A 22,419-nucleotide genomic window follows, 5' to 3' on the forward strand; every position below is an offset into this window, starting at 1 on the left:
AAGGACAGGGGCCAAAATGAAGACCTAAACACTGGAAAGCAGCCCTAAATCCCAGAAAGGAAATTTAACACAGGGAGTGAAGCAGTAGAAACTGCCTGTGGGATTTAAAGAGCCATGAGGCTTAGGGGACAAGGCAAGAAACCAACTGAAAGACAACGAGCAGACCAGAGAATAGCATCTTACATCTCTATTACTCTTCTGCAGACCTTCTTCTTAGGTACAATCTCAGTAAATGCACCCCCAGAACATTCCTACCAGGTGGCAAGTGTAATGCTTTTCCCAGAGGATGTGATGCTTACAAACCGATTTTTAAAAGGAGGGCTCTTCAAGGGCTACAGATCGAGGGGAACAGAACACCAACGTTGTCCTTGCTTCTATTTAAATCAGTGGCAAACTACTCGGTAGTGCCAACCTGGATCCTCTTCTGCATGAGGGAGCAGCAGGCGGGGGCCTTGTGCTGGTCGCTCCAGCGTTTCCTCCCTCCTCACCCCAGCAGCAGACGGCAAGTGAGTTGAGCTCCAGCTCTCTAATGAAATTCCCAGGCTTGTTGAAACGTTATTACGGGTGCACTATGATGTGCTGGCCTGGAGAGGCACAATGTAGTTTTAGGACAGTGTTATGTGCATGCTGCCTGTGCCACCACCTACCAGGGCAGGTGGGGAGCTCTGGGTACGAGGCTGACCACAAAGTCCCTTCCAAAGCCGCTGCTGTTCTTCACACGCCAAAGCACACTCCTGAGCCATGCAAATAATTTAATAAGAAATAATGATCCAGCTCAGTTTGTTTTGAAAACTCAGATCAGCTGCAGAACTCTTCCTGGCAGAGTAAAATATGATGATAGCAACTAAGTGTGGAATGACCAACACACTTCCTTAAATCTTAGCCATAACTGCATTAATACCAAAGACTTGATTAGACAATTGAAATGACTCTTAAGGTCAGCCTGAGTAATTTGATCAACTGCAGTATTGATAATGCTTATTATGAAAAACAGTATTACTTTCTCTGGAAAAGAAAACATTTCTAATGTAAACAAGTAGTTCGTGAGATAGTGATAAAGATTTTGGAGTAGTAGAAGAATAAGAGCTGGTTATCTAATTCAGGGACATTAAAGGGAAAGGTTGCTATTTAATTCCAGGAAATGTGGGGGGGGGGGGGGGGGGGAGTATGAAAGTTTAATCCCTTTCAAAAATAAGGGAAGCAAAACACTCTGTGCATGCAAAGATTAAATTGTGGAGGCAGAATGGCAAAGATTATTTATGTTGCTTCTTCCAAACCATTTTCCATCTATTTTAATCTCCTTATTTCTCAGTAGCCCAGCTGCTCAGAAAACTTTCACACGTTATACTTGCAAAATTAAAAAGTTTTGTGAAAGCTACTATTCATTTGGGAGGAAATGACTGTGTTGAGACGAAGTGTTCCTTTAAAAAAAAAAAAAAAAAAAAAAAAAAAAAAAAAAAAAAGCTTTGCACACCCCCTTGAAAGAAAACGCGTTGCAGGTACTGGCTGAGCCTGAGCACAGGTCCCGCTGCTCCTCAGTGCCCTCACCGATGCCTCTACCCTTCCCCTGGAGGCTGCGGGGTCTGCAGGGCTGTAATTAACTGGATTTGAGTGAACTTTTCGTGCTGCCCGTGCTGGAGTTGCACTCTGCCTGCGTGGCGGGGCGATGCTGCCGGGCTGGGAGCCATCGCGGCTCGCGCGGGTGCTGGGGGAGGTGGCCGAGTGCTGTCTAACTGCTGGGGTTGGGGGTTTGGTTTGGGGTTAAAGTCGCAAACTGCGGCACAGAGGCACACCGGGCGCGATGCTCGTTTCGCTCAGATGGTTCCGCTCCTAGGATGCACGGTGCCGGGCAGCTGATGGCAGCCGGGCTGGTCGGAACTTCTCGCGCCCCAACAGCTCTGAGAGGGGCTGCACAGCGCCCTGCGGGACGTGCCCGCTGTCCTTCCGCCCTGCCCCAAAAAGTTGTTTGGTTTTTCACAGGGAAGGGGTGTTTGTTGACAAGACCGCTCTTTCTTTTGTACCAGCTGCGCGCAGCTCCGAGGCGGTGCCTCAGGAGGGCTGCGGGGACGCGGGCAGACCGTCGCCCTCCGGCCGGCAGCTCCCCTCGCCTCGGGGGCACGGGGGCCGCCCCCTCGCCCCACAGCCGCCCGGGGGGGGCCGCGGGCTCCGCTCCCGGCTCCTTCCCTTTGTGCCCCGGCGGCGGCCGCGTTGTCACGGCAACCGTCCCGCGGGCGGCGGCGGCGCAGGCCGGGCGGGCGGCAGGAGGCGGGCCGAGCGGCGGCGCAAGATGGCTCCCCGAGGCGGCGGGCCGCACTGAGCGCGGGCAGGCAGCGAGCAGCGACACCGGGGCCGCGCCCGGCCCCGCCGCGGCCCCCTCGGCTCCGCGCGTCCCCCCCCGCCCCAGCCCCGGGGCGGCCCCAGCGGCGTCAGCCCCAACGGCCTCGCCTCGCCCCGCGGGCGCGTCCCGCCGCCGTGCCGTGAGCGCCGCCGCGCCAATGCCAGCCCCGCGCCGCCCGGCCAGCCCCCGCCGGTGCCATGGCTCTGACCTTGTTCGGTGAGTAGCGGCCGCGACGCCCTTTGTCTGCCGCGGGGCGCGGTCCGCGGGCGGCGGCCGGGGGGGGCCGGCGGGAGCTGCCCCGGGGCGGCCGGGCAGCGGCGGAGGGCTCGGGGCGGTCCCCGCCCGGCAGCGGCAGCGGCTCGCGGGGGCTGGCGGGGCCCCTGCGCCCATCGCGGTGCCCCAGTGGAAGCGGTGCGGCTCCGTCCTGCTCCCCGTAGAAGTTGCCACCTGTTCTGCCGGGGCTGGGCTGGGCGCCGCTCCTCAGCCCGGGCAGCGCCGCGCCGCGGGGTCGGGGTCCCGCAGCCCCGGGTGCCGGGCGGGGGCGGAGAGCGCTCAGCCCACGGGTGTGGGTGTCCCGCAGCCTGCCCTGCCTATCGTGCCGTGTCACGACAGCGGGAGCGTGTTCGGGAAACCACGGCTCGTTACACGGGGCAAGCGTTGTAGTTTTGTTAACAAAAACCCCAATCCTGGACTGTTGGACATACACACTTCTGTTGTGCGTAGCTAACGTGTCACTGCGACCTTTGGCTGCAAAACCGAGGCTATTCTAACGTCAGCTTCTGAATAACGCGGCGTTTGTAAGTCAGGTGCCTGTTTTCTAAGCTTACCTGATTAGTTTTTAACTCATGCGCATTTTATCTACTTAATGACGTTTTTCTATTAATATAAATTTGCATTACAAAGGAAATTGAATCAGATGCTTGTGTGCTATTGCATCTGCTGTTAGAGTAAATGACATTGATGCATGTAAAAGCTAATGAGCAAACAGAAGATGGAGTGGGGTGCCCTGCTGTGCCTGGTTTCTAAATAAAGTCTTGCCAAGGGTAAAAAACTCAGGACTTCATCCTTAAAAAAAAAAAAAAAAAAAAAAAAGTTACAGTAAAATGGTGTAGCAAATAAGATTACCATGTGCTGATAAATTAATATGAAACCCTTCATAAATGTAAGAGCTTTGGAGTACACCTTAACACCATCAGTGCAAGAGCCTGAGCAGGATTTGCATGAAGGCAGAAAGCACGCAGGGTGTTTGCAGATGAAGTTGTGATTAACTTACCATTTAGTTATCGTGGCTTCCTGTGTTGCTCTGTGTCCGCTGAGCTGATTTAGCTTGCCACACTTGGTCTCTTAGCGCACAACTAAGACAGACCAAACATGCTTTAGACTTAAAGAACAGCCTTCAGCTTTTATCCTGAATTTTGGCTGGCTGCGGGTGGGCACATTTCCAGTCACCAAGCCGCAGCTGACCTGTAGTAACTCATTGCACATGTAAGCCATGGAAGAATATTTTTGATTAGTGTTAACATGAGCCTCTTTCCTCCAAACCAACATCAGCAAATGTGGGAAAAGGTGGGGGGGAAAAAAAGTACCTGAATGAATGTATCTGTATGAGGGATTAAACAGCTGTAATTGTGCTCTTTTAAGGTCACACCTCTCTGATACCAGTAGAACTGTCCTGGGCAGACACCTCCCTCAGGACCTGTTCGCTTTGGTTCTATGCATTCACACAAATTCTAGGCTCGATATAGCACCTTTTTTTTCTCTAACCCATAATGGTGTATTTGAAACTTCAGATGTTCTATGTCTGCTTGTAATAGGATGTGCTATAAAGCGTATAAAACTTGAGATAAATGACTTTGTCAGCTTGGGGAGGAAAATCCACCAACTTTGCAGGGATCCTCTCAATTAATGTGTGAGCACAGCAAGAGGAAGAGGAGAGGGATGGGAAATGTCTTAACGTGCTTTCATCCATGCTCCCGATGCCTTATGGCTGTTTCAGTGCATAATCAAAGCCTGTGCCGAGAGGGGACAGAGTGAGAGCAGGGTGATGTTGTCGGGGCTCCAGATTAAGACAGAAGCCTGGTTATCCAGCAGCTGGGAGGCCAGGTATGCCACATTGTTTCTCCTCGGCAGAGAGGTTGCGAGCTCTCTGTATGCAGGAGATCGCCCTTTGCCACTGGCTACTGGCCATGGTTCGCACCTTCAAGGTGTCACCGTGTGGCTTTCGGAAAGCTGGTTGGTGAGAGAGGAGCTCCTGGTGTGTCAGCAGTGCTTTTCCTCTCCAGGAAGAGGCTGTTTCCCTTGTCCTGACTACTTCTTCCTTTGCAGTCACAGCTAATTGTCACATTTTCTTCCTATGTTGCATAATAATCTGGACAACTCGTCACTTTCTCAGCCTTAGTTACTTTAAAGTTCTCTGCATCCTGTCCTGTCTACCTGGTCGTGACCTTCCAGGGTGTCCTGCGCTCGCTGCTGCTTGTGTGGGTGTTGGTGGGGTGCTGCCCACGGTCCCTTGACACGGGGTACAGCAGCCTCAGCCCTCAGCACCTTGTAAGGGAGAGGAGAAAGAGCAGCCCCTGCTGGAAGCAGTCGGAGAGGGGAAGGCATGGAAGCTCCTGGTGGAGCAGGTGTGCAGGTGTAGCGCTGTTTTTCGTCCTGCAGCAGGTTCACCACACGCTCAGGTTGTGGTCACTGAACGTGTAGCCCCTTTTCTCTCCTGTAGCCACTTCTTCCTGCCTGCTGCAGCAGGTGGAACAGAGTTCAAGCTGTGTCCATCCCTGTCCCCTTGCAGCCCACCATCAGTGGCTTCGTGTCCTGTCTGCTGTCATTCCACTGGGATAACTCGAGTGCGGGAAGGATGACAATGTCAAGGAAAAGGGGGAAGTTGTCCCATTGCTACAGCTGTTTGCTAAGGGTGGTTTTGTTTCTGGCTGTCCTGAGAAGTGTTTAAAGCAAGTCAACATCGAACTTTGAAAGGAAAATGTTTTTTCATTGTGTTTCAGTGCTTATCAGTTCACTTTCTGTTCGTTTGTTTGCTCATCAACTGTCTTGTGTGAACAAAGGAAGACATTTCAAGATGGCCAGGAGAGCTCTTCGTGACCATATGTATCATTAGTTATTCATGCTACTGCCTCCTTGCTCAGAGCACACCCGTGGCTGAAAACTCCCCTCCTGCATACTGGTGGGAAGAAACAAGAAGTGAAATGATTCCCATTGAATATGCGGAAAGCCTGATCCCTGATGAGTGGCTGCAGGTGAATGGGATTAGAGACAGAGCTGTAGTCAGAGTGACAGATATGGTTAGTTAAGGAGATGGTGAATAAGGACAGTTTAAAGAGAAGTTTATAGGCAAAAAAGCAGAAGAAAAGAAAAAAAGCAATGCGGTCAGGAAGGGTAGGGACAATGCAGCTGATTATGCCTTCATTTCGGGTGTGCATAGGTTGTTGAAAAGGCACCCAAGTATTAATTTGCCTGCTTAACAGAATTCTTTTCCACAACTATGAGCTCTGGTGTATTGCTGCACGGAAGTAATTTTCTATTAATCTGTCTATTGCCGTGGGTATGAGGCAATCCTCTGAAATAGGCTCTGCCATACTTGAAATGCTAATTAACAACTGGCTGTGTTCAGCTCTGTGCATTGTGGTTACTGTTCTCCACCGAACTGCACTGTCTCACTGCCGCTTCGAAAAGCAGGCTGTGCTCAGGCTGCCACAAGCACATAGATGTATTTCCTGATGGGACAGCCTTGAAGTAAAGGTGTCATATAGAAGTGAAATCAGCCCTTGTTCTCTACATGCTTGTTTTGCCTGTGTGGGGAAGACCTGTAAATTTTTCTGTGCTTGGTTGGCTTAGTCAAAGGAATGTGGCCAAAGTTCCTCTAAAAGCAGCTCACCAACGTGTCATCCAATGTGTGGAGTCGCTGAAGTAGGAAATACGCAGGACTGGATCTGCTTACTTCTTGCTGTCTGTACAGAACAGGAGGTAAACAGATGGCATGCAATTCAAGTTGTTCACCTCTGTGTTCTTAGATGTAGCCCTGAACTTCTCTTAAAACTTGTGGCTAGCTGTGATGGCAAAAGTTTACCAACAGAGCAACTTAACCAAAGGGACAGTTTGTCCCAGAAGAGTGGGTTTTGAACCTGTTCCTTCATGGGAATAGGAGAGGTAAGTTTTTCACAGCATTGGTGCATTTATGACAGGGCTTTTGGCACTATAAGAAATGTAAGTGTGGTGTGCTATAGGAATGGTAGACACAGACTAATTTTAAGGGAGATTTTGGCAAGTTAGCATTTAGTTGTGATAGGAACTTGAAATTCTTTAATTAGACAAAACAATAGGCAAGGGCAGTGCTTTTTGTCTTTTTTTTTTTTTTTTTTTTAAGCAAGATTTAAAGATTTAAAAGTGAAGGTGGTTTAAGCGCGGATGGAAACCATGTTAGAGGTGAACTTGATCTTCCAACTCCCATTCATGTATCTGGGATGGAAAGTTGCCAAGTGCTGAGAATCATAAGATTATTTTCTCCTAGTTGCTGTCCTAACCTTACCTAATTTGCAGAACCTAATGAAGCAAATAAGGAGAGCAACCTTGAAAAGCTTTTGCTGGCAATGCAGTCTCAAGAAAAAATCGAAAGGGAAACCTGCTTAGGAACTAGGAAAAGAAGATGGATCTATTAACTGGCAAATTGGTATCAATTGATCAAAATATCACAGAAGTGACACTAACACTTATAAATGAGGTTGAAAAATGTCAGTCATGGCTTCTCAGCTCAGTGCTTGAGGCAATGGCTAGAATAAAATTGTATTTTCCATGAATTGTGAATATTGTACAATAATCTTGAGAAAGCAGAGGTGTGGGGATTATTTCTGAAGCTGGAAAGCTTGTGGGCATGAGTAATTAATATGGGGTTTGGGAATTTCCTCCAAAGAGAGAGATTTCTAGTAACCAGTAGAAGATATTATTGGTTTGCCTTGGGCTCTCCAGGAATCTATCTGTTCTTACTGGAATATGTCAAAACACCTGCCCAGGAACTGTAGGCTAGAATTAAGTCAAGAATTGTGTGTAATAAACAATTTCCCTTCTCTTAACTAAAGGGAAGTAAACAAGGAAGAGAGGAAAATGTACACGGGTAACTAAAACGGAGCACGGAAAGGTTTAAAATCCTGCCAGCATCAGCACGAGCCCTCTGAACTTGTCCCCTCCTAACGATTGTCTGCAGCCAGCCTTTCATCTGATAGAAACCCTCTCGTGATGCAGCCAGCTCAGGCACAGCACAGGACAAATTCACCCCTTCCTCCTTGCCTTCGGATGACCTGCTCAGACCTGGAGACATCTGCGTAGCACAGGATCTCACCAAGCAGGGTCAGAGTAAAATGTCCTTGGGATCAGAGGATCAAGGAGGATCTCCCAGGCTTCACTGATGTGGAGTCCAGCTCAGCTGAGGACTGATGTACCTGTAGGTTTTCTTCTGTTTGTTTTGGACTCCCTTTATCTTTCTGCCTTGTTGGGTGTGGGGACTTTATTTTCTCACTGCTTCTCTCCAGGAGATCTTAGCTGCTTCTTTGAGATGTATTAAAAGATTTCCATATAATGGAAAGCATGTCTCAGTGTCAAGAATGTGTTTACATAATAATGGCAGTACCCTAGTTAAATACTGTGTTAATCAGCAAACTCAAGGCATAAATGCAGTACAAACCTTTTGGCAGACCCTATTATTTGTGCAAAATACAAGCACATTAACCGGAATCCTTCCAGAGTACAGGCACAGGTAATTAAAAAAAAGCGCCATTCCTTGTCAGATGATTTTCTTTCTTGTGAATTTGGGGCGTAGCGTGTGCATCTCGAGCTGTTTAGCTGCTCCACCTTGTGGGCAGATCGCGCAGCTCTGCAGGAGCGTGTTTGTGGATGAAGCAGAACAAGACAAACCCAAGAACTGGCCAAAGGGCTGTTTTGTAATTATTTAACAAATATAATCATAAACTGGCTTGATGTCACATGAAAAATCGAAGGTCTCCATGTGAGACTTTTGCAGATATTCAGAATCTGTCATTTCAGTCTGATAGATTCTGCATTGCACATCTTCGTAAATGATGGCAGAAAATTAGCCCTCTAGATTTTGCCTTTTAATTCTGTCATGAAACTAAGAAAAGCATAATATAAAATCACAAAAATGTTTGTTAAAACATTTAACAGTCCTAGTGGGACCTTGTAGTTGTCTGACATCTGGGACTGGAGCATTTGCTCTGGCCAGATGCAGGAAGGTGCTGGGAGGAGTTCCCGTCCTGTGCTGGTCCCAAGGATTTAAATGGAAGGTGGAGCCGTGGTCAGTGTCTCAGTGTGAGGAGAGCTGGGGACACCCAGCTGGCCAGCCTGCAGTGCTTACTGGATGTGTGACAGCCTCTGCGGCTGTGAAAGAGCTGACTGATGTTTGACATTTCCAGCACTCATTTGTCCATCCTATATCTGAATTTAAAAAAAAAAAAAAAAAAGCAAAAGCAAAATCTCTGAAGTGACTGCAGCATTTCTGGAAAACGTGCTCACAAAATCCTACTTATTCCTATGGGAATCTGTTTTCCATGATTTATTTTGATTCCTTGGTCCCCCAATCTATTTTTGTGTCTTGGCTAGCAGCTCTGTGACAAGCATTGCAGGGAGATCTGAGGCTGCTGTGACAGGCAGGGCTGGTCAGAGCTTTTGGTTGCAATTGTGTTTAATGCTGATAGGATGTGGTGCTGTGGTCTGTTTTTTTGCATGCCCCTGCATTCTCTTGGTCCCCTGGGAGAATGTGTTAGGAGAACTGCAGCCTCTGCTCATGCCCCCCTGGCTGGGCTGCAGGCGAGACCTTGCTGCTGATGGTGAGCAGGCACTTGGAGTCCCTGGCGTCACTGTGGGGAGCCCACGGTCACATTCATCTGTGGTGCAGGTGGCAGGAGTGGGCTCTGCCCAAGGCATCGCATGATTGGGGCTGGCTGCAAAAGTAAAGGTAAAAGACTGCTTCCTAAATACAGGAGGTGGTTGGTTGCATACTGCTTAGTGTGTGCTGCAGTGGCCAGCAGAGTTACAATTGCAGCAATTTAAGTTGGATGGCAAATGCAATAAGGCATCATGTAGCAAAGTCTTAGAGAACTTCTGCAGCCATGGAAAAAGTTACCAAGTTATTCTGAGAGCAGAGCAGTTGGGGGACTGTGAAAAATGGAGTAATGGTAGAGGTCTGAAAAGCAAACCCAGTTTTAGCGCAGTACCTGACAGCTCCTGGCTCTCACATTGGCAAGGTCCAACTCGGTCTCCTCAACACTGAGTTAGTATCTGATAAGTATACAGTCCAGAGCAGCCTATAAAAGTTGCTGATAATTATTTGGTAGGGGCAATCTTCCATACGTTTTCATCTGCACTTTATGGCTTCCATATGAATCTGGACGCAATACTTCAGTGCAATGTTGGATCATTTTTCATTGGGGGGAAAAAAACACAACAGGATGTAGCTCTTCCTTGCCTCTGCCTTATGAACTGAACATGCACACAATAAAGGAAGCATGATTTTGACACAGCAATTAATTTTGCCGATTTCCTTTTCGGGTTTTCCAAAGGGTATGTTCAGAAACGTGACTTGAAGGTGTTGAAACAACCTTCAGCATTTTAACAGAAGCAGGGAAATATTTCAAAATAAAGCAGAGATTTTTCTTTCTGTTGAGAAAATACTTGGAAATTTTGTGCTAAGTATTACTTCAATGCCAAAATCTACATGGTAGAGGAATTACATCAGGTACTGGTTATCTGAGAAATAACATTTGTACCATAAGAACGGCTGCAAGTATGTAAGGAAGAATTACTGGCCTGAAAAACAGAGGAAGGAGAGGGAACTAATGAGGGCTTTTCCCGTTGTGTGATCCTGTGCTGGTGGCACCACCTATCTGCCCACTGCTAGTGTTGTTGGTGCCGGCTGTGGTCACAGCCCCGTCCCTCCCCGGTGGCAGAGCAGCAAGCTGTCCATAACCCGGTGCAGCATCTCTTGTTCCTTGGCTTTTGCTGAAACTGCCCTGTACAAGAGGACACCTCTTCCACAGGCCACCTCCAACCCAGCAGCAGCCCAGGATGGTCGCCTTGCCCTAACTCACTCCTCTGCAGCTTCAGACGTGGGTCCATGTTTGGGTATCCCTGGATTGTTTTGGGTGTCCCTGCCCCGCTGTGGCATGGCAGGCACTGGGACAGGGGCAGGGGACACAGCAATGCTGTGATGTGGCACGGGTGGATCTGCCAGAGCAGGCTTTGGGGTGGTGGGTTGCAAGCTGCTTGAATGGAGAGCGCACACATGAGGAGCTGCTGAGCTTGATGGCATCTCTTCCACCTCCTGCAAAGGACCATGAGGAGCAGGAAGGGCTTTTCTCTGTTTGTTTGTTTGTTTATTTATTTATTTTTAACATTTTTTTTTTTGCTGGGTTAGCCCTGCTATTATTTGTCATTCTGAAACATAAAAATGTAAACATTTTTTTTTGGAAGGTTTCCTCCTTCTGCTGTGCAAAAGCAAGCATGGAAGATCCAGGCAGGACTTGCCGTGTCGCAGAGCTGTGTTGCATCTGCACTTGTCCCTGTACGGAAATCCTGTAGATCCCAATCTCTGACAATTGCACGAACACTCTGCCTCGCAGCTGTCCCCATCTAGTCACGTAGGTAGGCCAAAATCATTTTTTAAACTATAAACTGGAGTCTTGATCAGTCCTACAGCTTTCCAAGTGTCTGGTTTTTGAGTTTTCCCAGGTCGCAAGTGGCCACAATAGAGCTCTCTCTATAAAGTCAAAGTAGAGCTAGATACACCAAAAGAGCTGTTACCCAGAGAGGCAGTGCTGCCTAGGGGATTGTTGGGTTGGCAAGATCGGAGAACAGAGATACCGATCTACAGGGTGACTTCGTCTCTGTGGGCCTCTGCTGCTGTTGCCGGCAGCTGTTCGTATCTTTTGTAGGACACAGTCTGCTTTTTGCTTGTGGACACTGCCATGGGCTCTCATTTCCACTGAGGATGGGCCAATATCGCAGAAATGCATCTGGTAATTGCTGAAGACCTTCTGCTTAACGTGGTGCTGGGGTAAATGAGAGGTAATAAACCCAAGCTCCCATTATTTGGTGACCCATTTCTTGTTCTTGTAGTTTAGTGGAAAAAGGGAGAAAGAGGGTCAAAACAGGGTGAAGAAAGCCCTGGAAATTAAGTACTTGGAGAGGAAAAAAATACAGAGTTACCCAGGAAATGACTTGAGGGTCAGCTTCAAGCATTGCTCATACAGAGCTTTCCCGACAGCTCTCCTGTTCCCAGTGGGCAGTGGCAGAGCTCTGTGCCGAGCTCCTCTGCCCACAGCCTACTCCCTGCTCACAGAGCTCAGCCTTCATCCTTGGGAGCGCAGCCAGAGCCAAGGACAAATGGAGAGTCCACGCAGGCTCATGCTTCGCAGGCTTGCAGAGCAGCAGGTATATCTACGGAGGAGGGAAAGATTTATGAGAAATAAGTATTTAGTGCTATAAACAGGGAGAGGCTGATGGGTAAATGTTTTTTGCCTTAGTTCTTTGACTATAGTTATATTGGTGAGACATGGAATCGCCCAAAAGGAATGTGAGATTTTTATCTGTTCTACCTGGAACATCCTATTTGGCGTCACTGGAGGCCTCTTGAAGTTTTTATATGAGAACAGAGGTAAGGAGTGACACCTCCAGCTTTTGGATTGGGGAATAGCTTGCAGCAACCGGATAATGAAATTTGGAATAAAAACCTAATTCCAATTCAAGAAAAGGCATCCCACCACACTGCGTCCATTTCCCTTCCTCCAACCCTGCCAATAATGTGTTTTAGGAGTTTCCTTCATAATACTGTAAAACAATGCTGGTTCCAGGCAAGGGTACTTTACTTGGTAGTCTGTCCTCCTCCTTCCAGCCGTGAGTGTTGATGTATTGCATCTGTTCTGGAAATAAGGACGTAAATGCAAGCCATATTTTTGCATGAGCAATGGCTCATATTATTGACGACTGTTTTAGAAAATGAAAAATCTGTTTGTAATAAGAATCATAATTGGTTTGTTATAACTCTGATGGTCTAAGAATGTAAATGGGTCAAGTTTGGGAAAGGAGAGGCAACAGCGTCTATTAGACCATGACAAAGAGAGAGAGAGAGAGATGCTTTGGAGCACTGAGTCCGTCTTGAGACTGCTTGTAATAGCAGTCAGAAATCAGATCTGCTCTTAATTTTCTCTGGGGTGATTCTGGTTTTGCCTGGGCTGCTAATGGGTGGTTTTGTTTTGTTTGTTTTTTCCCACAGGAGGCTAATGAATTCACAGCAGCTATCTTGGTCTGAAATGCAAGGGAGGACAAGTTCTCAGCAGATTTTTACCAATGCATGGGGAGACAGGGTCAGCATTGTGCTCTTTTGTTGTGGTTCAGCTTTTAGTAAAACCACAAGACTGTATTTAAAAATGCTTTTTAGAGCAGGAAAGTGAATGTATGTTCATTATCTCAGTGCTGGATGTGAAAAACATTCAAAGCATCCAAGCGAATAGTGATAAAACATGCCTCCCCATTCAGTAAATTAGGGCATTATGCAATGGATGGAGGGGTTGTATTTCAGAAGTGCCTGAAAGCTCTTCCTTTATTTAGGGTCTCCTCTGCTCAACCTTGACTGGACAGATTTCTTATTCAGGGGAAGGGATTAATTTACGGCTAGAAGACACTTTTATAACATATCATATTGTTCTTTTTCATTATTAGGGTGACCGGTCAGAATATTTGTGTAATCGAGCTCCACTCAAAATTCCCTCTTGGAGGATATGTTAGAGAAATGGAGACAAAAAGGTATTTTTGTGAATGCCTCTAGGCTGCGATTACAGAAGTTGTCACTGGCTGGAAGTTAGGGTAAAACTGATGTGCCATTGCTGGTGCCATTAATGCTTGGAAGAGCTAAAACAAGTGATGGGAAATGAGCTTGGTCTCTGTGCAGGAACGTTTTTAAAATGGGACAAAGAAGGATTTGTGGAAACAAAGAATAGGAAAGGAAATGTAGAAGGGCAAATATTTTCTCCTACATTATGACTCGCTCTGGTGGGAATGAAAACTGAGTAAGAGTGATAGCTTTGACAGGTATTGGTGCTCACTTCCATGCAAACTTACCTGACCATGATCAAAACAGTGTCTCTAATAAAAGCCAGCCTGGATTTACAGTAGGGAAGCTTGACTACAGCGTTTAAGTTTGTGTTACCAGGCATTAATCTGAACTGCTCTGAGACTTTACTGTCCTAACACAGAAGTTATTTGAACAAAGCATCTGTCAAATCTAAAGAGGTGATTTATCCAATAAAGGCTATTTTGTCAATTTCAAACGTGCAAAATTTTTTTGCAGATGACCTTTCCTGTACCCCTCGGGAATGACAGGGAACTGCCCAACTCATTTTCCCAGTGCCTTGGGGCTGCAGACACTGCATTCAGCTTTACTGCAGTGGGTTAAATAAATAATTGATAACTGTTTTTTTCTCTGAAATGGAGAAATTAAAGAGGCAAATTTGATTTTGATAACATTACCAATTGGGAGCTGTCTACCATGTAAACCAGGCATTTCAGGATACCTATGGGTCTGTAGAGCTATCATCAACCTTATGGTGATACACATCAGAGGGTCAGAGACAACTGGTGGTCAGGCTCCCCTGTCAGCACCCACAGCCACGTTAAGTAGTTATTCCCACTATATGGCTTTTTTTTTCTTTTAATTACTATTATTGAGAAGAGAAGATGGTGTTTCCAGAAATGCTGGAAATTCCCTTCAGCCTGTTGTCTGAAGGCAGAGAGACTGCTGTAAACTGAAAGCAGAATTAAATTCTGTGTTTGTTAAATGTCCACAAGGTGGCACTTGGCATCTTTTTACTTCTCTGAAATCTATTTTTTTTTTTAATGCTCACAGCAACGCTAAGAAATAATTTTAGAGGTTATGGAACTTTTCTTAAACAGTCAGCTAACCGTGCTTTCATGGGAAGTGTATTTTTTCCCTTATCAAACTGCAGTCAAGAAAAGGAAAGCAGCAACTGCATACTTTGCTCGTTATTGCAGACATGAAAATTTCAGCTGTTAAAAACATCTAAGTAATTTTTTTTGTTATTTTTCTTTTTTTTTTGATTGTCGTATTTCATTCTTCTAGTCAGATGTGACTGTTTGTCTGGCAAAAAGGAAGAAAAACAAGTTCTTGCTTCCCTGGCTTCAGTTCAGTGAAGATCTAGAAACAGATCAGCTGCAGCCTGTTCTAATCACACAGCAGATGAATTCATTTAACAGCAGCAGTGCCTGTGATAGGCAAAATATTACTCATTAAAGTTTTCCCATTATTCATAAAGAGGCAGTAATAGGAGACCTGATAATAAAATGCGCTGAACTCTAGCTGTGTTCAGTGGATGGCTCGTTCAACCCCATTAGAAGCATTTCCACTGGATTTATCATCTTCAGAAAAGGCACCAGGATGGCAGTGTGATTCCCCGCCCACTCACCCACCATCAAGAATGATGCCATTTTCAGAGCATGGCCTTCTTTTAGCTCCTTCATTTTCATTGAGAGTGCTTAATTAGTTATGCTTGTTTGGAGTGGTGTAAGCACAAACACGTGAAGACAGAAGGGCAGAGGAAAATAACTCTGTTTTGTTGCATTAAAACATTCCCAAGGCACAGCCTGTGCAACTTGTGCCATGCTGCAGCCAAAGGGAGGCTTTATTCTGAGTTCCCATTTTCACTTGTTTGTAACTTTCCCACAAATTGTTTTGTACTGTTACATTCCTCCCAGATGGGAATGCCTTTGGGAAATATGAAGAAAATGCGTTCAGCTGTTTCCGTTCTCTTGCTTATGTAACTCAAGCACAGCTTAGAAGTCTGGATCTGCCCACGTGTGTGGGGTTTGATGGGCTGGAGATCAAGGCAAAGGCTTTGAAGATGGAGGATTGTTGCTGGTGCCCCTGCCCGCTGCCCCATGGCCTGGGGCACATGCAGGCCTGGGACCGCTTCGCTGTGGCTGGGCCTTCCTCCCACGGGAGGAGAGCTGTGTGAGACGCAAGCAGCTCCTCCTCGGACCGGGCGTGCAGGCTGAAGCCCAGCTTCCCGCTGTGGGGTGTTGTGCTGCCTGGCCTCCAAAATGTGTTGGAAGGGAGAAAAACGACGGTGGTTTATGTGGGAGCTTTTGTGCTGCAGCTGCTTTCAGCACGTCACGGTGCCTTGCCTGAGGAAGAGCAAGACGCGTCTGCAAGTTTTCTAAGCTTTTCTTTTTTTCTTAATTCAAAAGAATTAGTCTGCCAAGAATAACATTAAAATAGCTTCAAAGAGTTGGTAACAGTCTAGAAGCGTCAGTCATCGCGGCTGAGTGTCAAACAGTGTGTTGGATATTCTGGAGAGATGAGAAGATGCCAGGAATAGCCTCAGCCCTGCAGGGATCTTCCTGTCCCCTTGGCAGATCCTGTAATGCCCTGCTGCAGCAGTCATGAAACCCATTGTTTGCCAGATGGGTACGGGTTATCTGTACCCCAAGGTACTTGTTCTTGTCTCTGCTTTTAGGAACGAATAGAGCAGCATTTTTTTTAGATTAACATTTTTGTTGTTGTTTTATTGAGTCACTTTTAAGCCCCAAATAAAATGAGAGCATTTCTTGTAACATGGTAATACAGTAGTTTTGAAGAGAAAGGGAACATACCAAAAGTTGCTTGAGGTCTCTTAAAAAACAGGAGGAGCCGCATGCTAAAGAAGTCCCTGTCTGTAGGAAAAGACTTGGCACGAGGCACAAGGCCTGACCACGAGGCACAGCAACCACCCCCAAAGCCTTTGGCCACGGCTGGCTCCTAGCACCATTGCTCTGCCCCTGGTTACACTGATCGGCTGTGGGCAGCAGGGGGATAGTGGAGGGATGGCGTCCTTGGAGAAAAAGCTGTGGGACCCCAGGTCTCATCTGGCAGTGGCAAAAGACCCATGATGTGTTCCCTCCTTACCACAGCACGTGTGTGAGGACTTGTACAAAACGCTGTCTGTGCCAGAGACCTGCGTCTCCTATCTACCCTGAAACCGTGGTGTAGTAGTCCATCTGTTTTACTGCTGCTGCCTCGGGCGGTGGCTGCATTCATCCTTTAATTACCTTGATGCTATTTGAGTTTTATTTTAGTTGGAACGCATAAAAGCCCTAACTGCTGGGGCCTGTTTGGCTGCCGCTTGAAACGTTTCGTGATGGCTTGAGTTTAGTTTCTGAAATGTTGTTGGCACTTGCTCTCTGAAAACAGAGATGAAATGACATTTTGTGTTCAACTTTGATGTTTTTGTGGCTCGAGAATCTCACCAGCTATATAAATTATAGCTTTGTTTCTGTAAGTCAAGTGCTCTTATGTGAGCCCTTTGGGCATATAGAAGGTGCTAATAAGCAACATTTTGAGCCTGGGGAGGGATTTTCCAGAAGTTGTTTTTTGGGCACAAGAAGGAGTCTGTTGTATGGGTCAGCAAATGGCCATGGCTGCTTGTCATCCGTCTCTCCGGGAGTTCAAATTTGATGCATGCTGCTGCCAAATAAAGCAAGATACATAATCTAAAAACACATGCTAATACTTATTAGGCCGTAGCATACAGAAGAAGGTTTTATACTTGCATCTTTTCCTATTTATCACTTACACCATTCTTTGGTCCTATAGCTGTTCAGAAAATGTGAAATTAGATTTACTTCTCCTGATCGTGCTGAGGTTTGGTCCCCATAGCTAAGGATCGCCCTCTTCCACAAGGTTTGCCATTTGAGGGAGGCCTCACCAGTGTCTGACAGGGATATTGCTGAATACAACCCGCGTTTGGGTCAAGAGCTGCTGTGCCAGCAGAGAGCTGGTTATTTCCTTCCAGACAGCATTAAACTAATTTCCAGCATGATGTTATGGATCACCATGCTGCAGGGAATGACATGCGGTAAAAGAAAAACAAAACCAAGTTCCCTATAGCAAACCTCACGGTAAGCCCTCAGCTGCTTCATGGGGTTACCATGCATGGTTACGCTGCTGCTGCTCTGCCCTAGAGCTGGCTGCTCTGCAGTGGGGAGGCAGCAAGAACCATTTCAAGCAGAGGTAAACACTTTTATTCTGTCTATAAAAGGAATACACAGAGACAAGCAGTCTAAACAGTTTGAGGCAATAGTAACAGTTTTCATTTCTACAGTTAAAACGTGCACTTGGAAAGTACTAAAGTTGTCCAGATTATATAAATGGATAAAATGGCAGTGGGTAGGAAAGAGCAAAATAATGAAGGGAAATGCTACGTAGTAGTGTTGCAATTAGTCATATCTGTGTTTATGGAAAAATCAAGAGAAGCTTACAGGGCATTGGTGTCTGTATATGAACTTCTCCTAAGTTGCTGCATGTTATTCTGTTGGCAGAAACACTTTTCTAGTGCAAGCACAGATTTCTGACAGTCATCTTGTGCTTTTCACTTCTGAATTGCAGGTGTGCCATGCATGAGTTTGGGTAGTTCCCTTTTTCTGTCATTAGTGGGTGTGCTTCAGGGAGGGTAAGCCGGGCCCACACAGCAATGCTTCTGTCCCACTGAGACATTTCTGCCTGTGAAGGGTCTGCTGCCTGGGCTGCTCTGGCTTCTTCTGCCTCCCTTCTCTTTGCCTGACTTTAGGCAAATTTCAGGGAAGCCTTCAGTAGAGGTGAGACAAGATGCTGAGCAGGCAGAGTGGGCTGGCTAGGTGAGTCGTAACAGGGCAGCAGAAATAGGCAGTGATCTCTGCTGTCCTTCTCCACTGGAGAGAGGGTGGGGGGCCAGCAACCCATGCACAGAAGCGGAGACAGCATGACACAGTTGCACAGGGGTGTAGGTCCTTGCCCAAACCAGAGGCACTGCAGTGAGCTTCTGCTGTCCGGACTCGCCAGCTGTTACAGGTCTGCGATGAGGTGCTCGCTTTGCAGAGTAGTGTGATTTTGCTGTTGACTCAAGAGTAAAAATCAATCTACAGGGTAAAGGACTGTGCATTTACTTTCACATGTCCTGCAGCATTATTTCCCTGTACCCTTTTACCTTGCCTATTGCTTTAGGATTTAAACTGCTTTATCAATTTAACATATTCTTACTCTATTCTGTACATATACATATACATTTATTCTCTGATGGTCCTCTGAGGAACTTAAAAGTACAGGTTTGGAGCAGGCAGCTGTTTCTTTTCTGATCTATTCTAGGCTGGAAAATTATTAAAGATCAGTATGGATTCAGGGTAGAGAACTTGAAGAAGTCCTATTATATAAAACTAAAATCTTGCACCCTTCTAAAAGAAGCAAAGTTCTGAAGAATCCAAGAGCTGTCATTGCTTGGGATGGCAGGAAATTATCAAACATTTTCATTTTTAAAGCTTGGGAAGACTGTTCAGCTCCGGCACCTGCCACCTTAAGTTTGAAACTGCCATTTCTGTACACAGACAATGTGCCTGATCTGAAAATGTCCTCGCTGGTGAGAGCGGCCCTCGTGCTGGCAGAATTCTCACCAATACTGGTAGGATCACATCTGGGCAGAGCTGGTAGCATCGGTTTATGCATTTATGTCTTCTGCAGTGCTCCAGACTGCTGGAGAAGAGCAGCTTTAAGTTGAATCGCATCTCATTTAAGGCAGAAAGCATGGTTAAGATAAAATGCTATGCACATTTCAAAGAAAATTATTCAATTTTATCATGGAAATATTAGCAGAGCTGAGATACTGTGCTGATGGGAGCTGTATAAAAATTTGAGAAATGTCAGTGTGGGGTTTATTGTGTTAATTAGGAGGTGGTGCAGTATTAGTGAGAAAACGTATTTTGGGTTCAGTGTCTTTTTTTTTTTTTTTTTTAATCATGCCTTAAAGTGCTTTTCGGGTACTTCGGACGCCTAATTGGAGATACTGTACACAGAAGCCTGTACTGTCTGAAAATCATAATAATGCATTTCCAAATGCTGATGACTTGGCAGACGGGACCATATCAATTAGTCTTTAAAAACAGGTAGTTAACAGACCAATCCAGTGCATATACTCGTTTTATTTTATCGTCGTGTAGCAGAGCGATTCGGGTACTAGAAACATCCTTGCTCAGAAAGGAGCACTGCAAACCCTTCCTTTGCCGTTGTTGCTGCACCCTGTACTTGCTGCTACAGTGTTTGTATCAGATAACATTTTTTTAAAATCACAATAGAAATGACCTTTTGTATTTTCATTAGCTCATGTGGGATGGCCTGGGGGTATTCTAACACTGGTAAAGCAGTAAAGCTTACAGACAGATTTTCTAACAAAATACTGGTGCACAGCTGCATAACATAAATCATTCCTTCCCATTTCTGAATGTTACATGTTAGTTATGTGGAAGTTACTGCTGTTCTTGTCTGACTTTAACAAGGTTTGGGTTTTGTTTTTTGATTTTTGTTTTTGTTTGGCACAAATATTGTTGCTTCTCAGTTTTATAATCATGCTGCCTTTAGCCGTAACAGTTATATGGCTTGAGTGCAAGCAAATACGGGTTAGACTGCCAATATATTTGTATTTTCATAGCAGTCAGCTCATACTTTGCAAATATGGTGCATGTTGTCCTTCACTTAAGTTATTTATTTGTAAATCCAATCAGTGCCTACGTTGCCAAAAATAAGCCATAGCAAAAGGGAATTCAGCTGGTGGGGTAAGAATCCTCTTCTGGGACTAAACCCATTACTTTTACTTTCAAGTTTTGCCATTTTTCCATGTGACACTACAGTGCAAAGGGATTACATTGTAATGCTTCTGAAATGAATCCACTTGCTCTGCTTTAATTAAAAATATCCAAGTAGGAGTGAGTAACCACTGCTGCATCTGTTGCTGCTGATTTTCTGCCACTGACCTAGCATAGTGTGGGCAGCTGAAGATCTCTGCGTGTGGCAGGTCCCCAGGACATGGCGGCACATCTGCAGGGCCTTCCAAAGGTCAAAAAATAATGTTCTGGGCAATGGCAGTTTGACCAAGTGCTGCCTTAATGCTAAAGTAATAGTGAATTGTATTTATAAACCCTGCTAACACCAAGACAGTCCGCAAGGACTGCACCTTCTCCATTCACCACTGAAATAACAGGGTAAAAAGTCAAGCAAAATGCTAGCTCAGACAGGTTAGCGAGCATGCTGGGGTGGGCCTGGGGAGGGTCTGTGCCAATTAAACTGGAAAATATCTCCTTCCTCTGAGCTCTGATTTAGAGAGATTTGGACATGACTGTAGGTGGGAGAGATGGGCTAAGGCAAGAACTTGAGGGCAGATTGCTTTACCCCGAGGGGTGGAAGAGTAAAAGCCTTTCCCAGCTTCAGGCTTGGTTTTGGAGGCATTAGGGATGCTGGAATGGAGATGTCACAGAGGCTGAAATTAAAGAACAGGTCCCCAGATTGCTAGATATTTATATAACCTCACAGCAAAAAGTACAAATCGGTGTTGTTTGGAGGCAGCAGGCGGTTGCAGGGAGAGCTCAGAACTGAAGACCTCGGTGAGAAGAGATTTCCTATAGCCAGGCTGGTGCCTGGCTGCCAGGCCGCTGCAGCTCTGGGCTTTTTCTTACAGGGAGAGCTGAGTAACTCTGTCTGCTTCAGGGCAGGTAACAGATAAGCTCAGCACCCTGCAGAAAGCCTCAGTACCTTGCAGAATCAGACCTGAAGCTGATCGAAGTCAAATAGCGGATCAGAGATTGAGTTTGTGACAGAGCCCTGAGCAAATATGTCAGATCACTTGTCAGCAATTCATAAGGGAGACAGAAAACACTGTTGGCTCTTTATTATTTATTTTTTGAGTAGTAAAACTATGGATTAGAAATATACTGTTACTTTTAATACCCACTGACCACTTCCAGGCAGAGTGTATATTCAGTGTGAAAAGCTCTCTCCTTTTTTGCAAAACATTGCATAGTATTTCCATGCTTGGGTTTTGTTTTTAGGGGTTGTTAATTGCTATCCAGAATAGGAAAAAGCTAATGGCGGGAGTTGGATGAAGACTGATTTATTAGAGTGTAAACTGAGATTTAAAAATCTTTCTAGTGTAACTTAAAAAGAATCTGAAAATATGTACGTAATAAAATAATACGCATTACCTGCCTCCTCCAATCATTTGGCTTCTCATCTGCATGCTTGTCATTTTGCAAATGGTTTTCTAAGAAAATATGTTTTCATGTATTCTGTTTAAGTAAGGAAGGGGAACTTTTAATAGGTTGCTCTGTACTTCATTAGTAAAAATGGTTATACAATTTAGGGGCAATATTTATCATAATAAATCTGCAAGGGCTTCTGGAGGGTTGTGTCTATGTTAAAATGTTTCTAATGCAACACTGAAAATTGACATTGTCCTTTCAGATACTGATGAATACAGACCACCGGTTTGGAAATCTTACTGTAAGTATCTCAAGCAAATTTTTGTTTGTTTGTTTTTTTCTTCTCTAAGTCAGAGCTAAAAAAAGTTTCAGTGGGATGCTTTAAAAAAAAAAAAAAAAAGAAAAAAAAAAGACATTTTTATTTTCTTTAAAATGTGGTTTTACAAGCATCAAAAGTGAAAGCATTCATTGCTATTAGAGAGAGATGCAGCTGTTTATCCTCAAGGCTAACAAATGCAGGTTATTCAATGGGGGCAGGTTCCCTGCACCTCACTGACACAACAGATCATGCTCCTGTTTGGGGCTGGCCAGTGTTGGTGGGGCTGCCTAGGCTGGGGCTTGAATAACCTCTGTTCCTGCCTTAAGGTTACACTGGTAAACTTTTAGGGCTCCTCTACGTTAGTAACTTGCATCGCTAGAGTTGAGACTGGAACTGGTTAGGAGAACTCAGAAATGATTTTTCCTCAGAACTTGCTGATGCAGTAAAATGAGAGCATTTGCATGGCCCAGAGTGACCGTGAAACCAAAATTAGGTTTTCTGAAGGCCTGACGAGAAGGACCTGGTTTCCTACCAACTGTCATGTAACAGAGATAGCTGGGGCCTGAATCCATGAAATCTAGTGGCAAGGCCTGTCTGTGCCTTTTGAATCACCATGTGTAGCGCCAGCAGCTTGTCATGTGCCACATCAGCCGCTTAGCAGTAAAGAATTTGACTTGAGCAAGTTCTTTTCTTGCAG

At 45.7% G+C, this 22,419-nt stretch overlaps 1 protein-coding gene across 4 annotated transcripts in view; it reads left to right on the plus strand.

The window, feature by feature from the left end:
- Window positions 1–2,309: 2,309 nt before the first annotated feature.
- The window catches only part of CHN1 (chimerin 1), a 96,571-nt gene continuing 76,461 nt past the window's right edge, over window positions 2,310–22,419 (plus strand). For 3 of the 4 annotated variants that reach the window (XM_082763765.1, XM_082763767.1, XM_082763768.1), the window contains exons 1-2: window positions 2,310–2,554; window positions 21,666–21,704. In XM_082763765.1, the coding sequence (XP_082619891.1) occupies window positions 2,536–2,554; window positions 21,666–21,704 (58 nt within the window). In that variant the 5' untranslated portion in view covers window positions 2,310–2,535. Of the gene's footprint in view, window positions 2,555–12,685; window positions 12,721–21,665; window positions 21,705–22,419 lie in introns of those variants that run through there. The other variant, XM_082763766.1, reaches the window with a different exon arrangement.

Source organism: Aythya marila (assembly GCF_965140915.1).
Source record: "Aythya marila genome assembly, chromosome: 6".
Classification (NCBI taxonomy): domain Eukaryota; kingdom Metazoa; phylum Chordata; class Aves; order Anseriformes; family Anatidae; genus Aythya; species Aythya marila.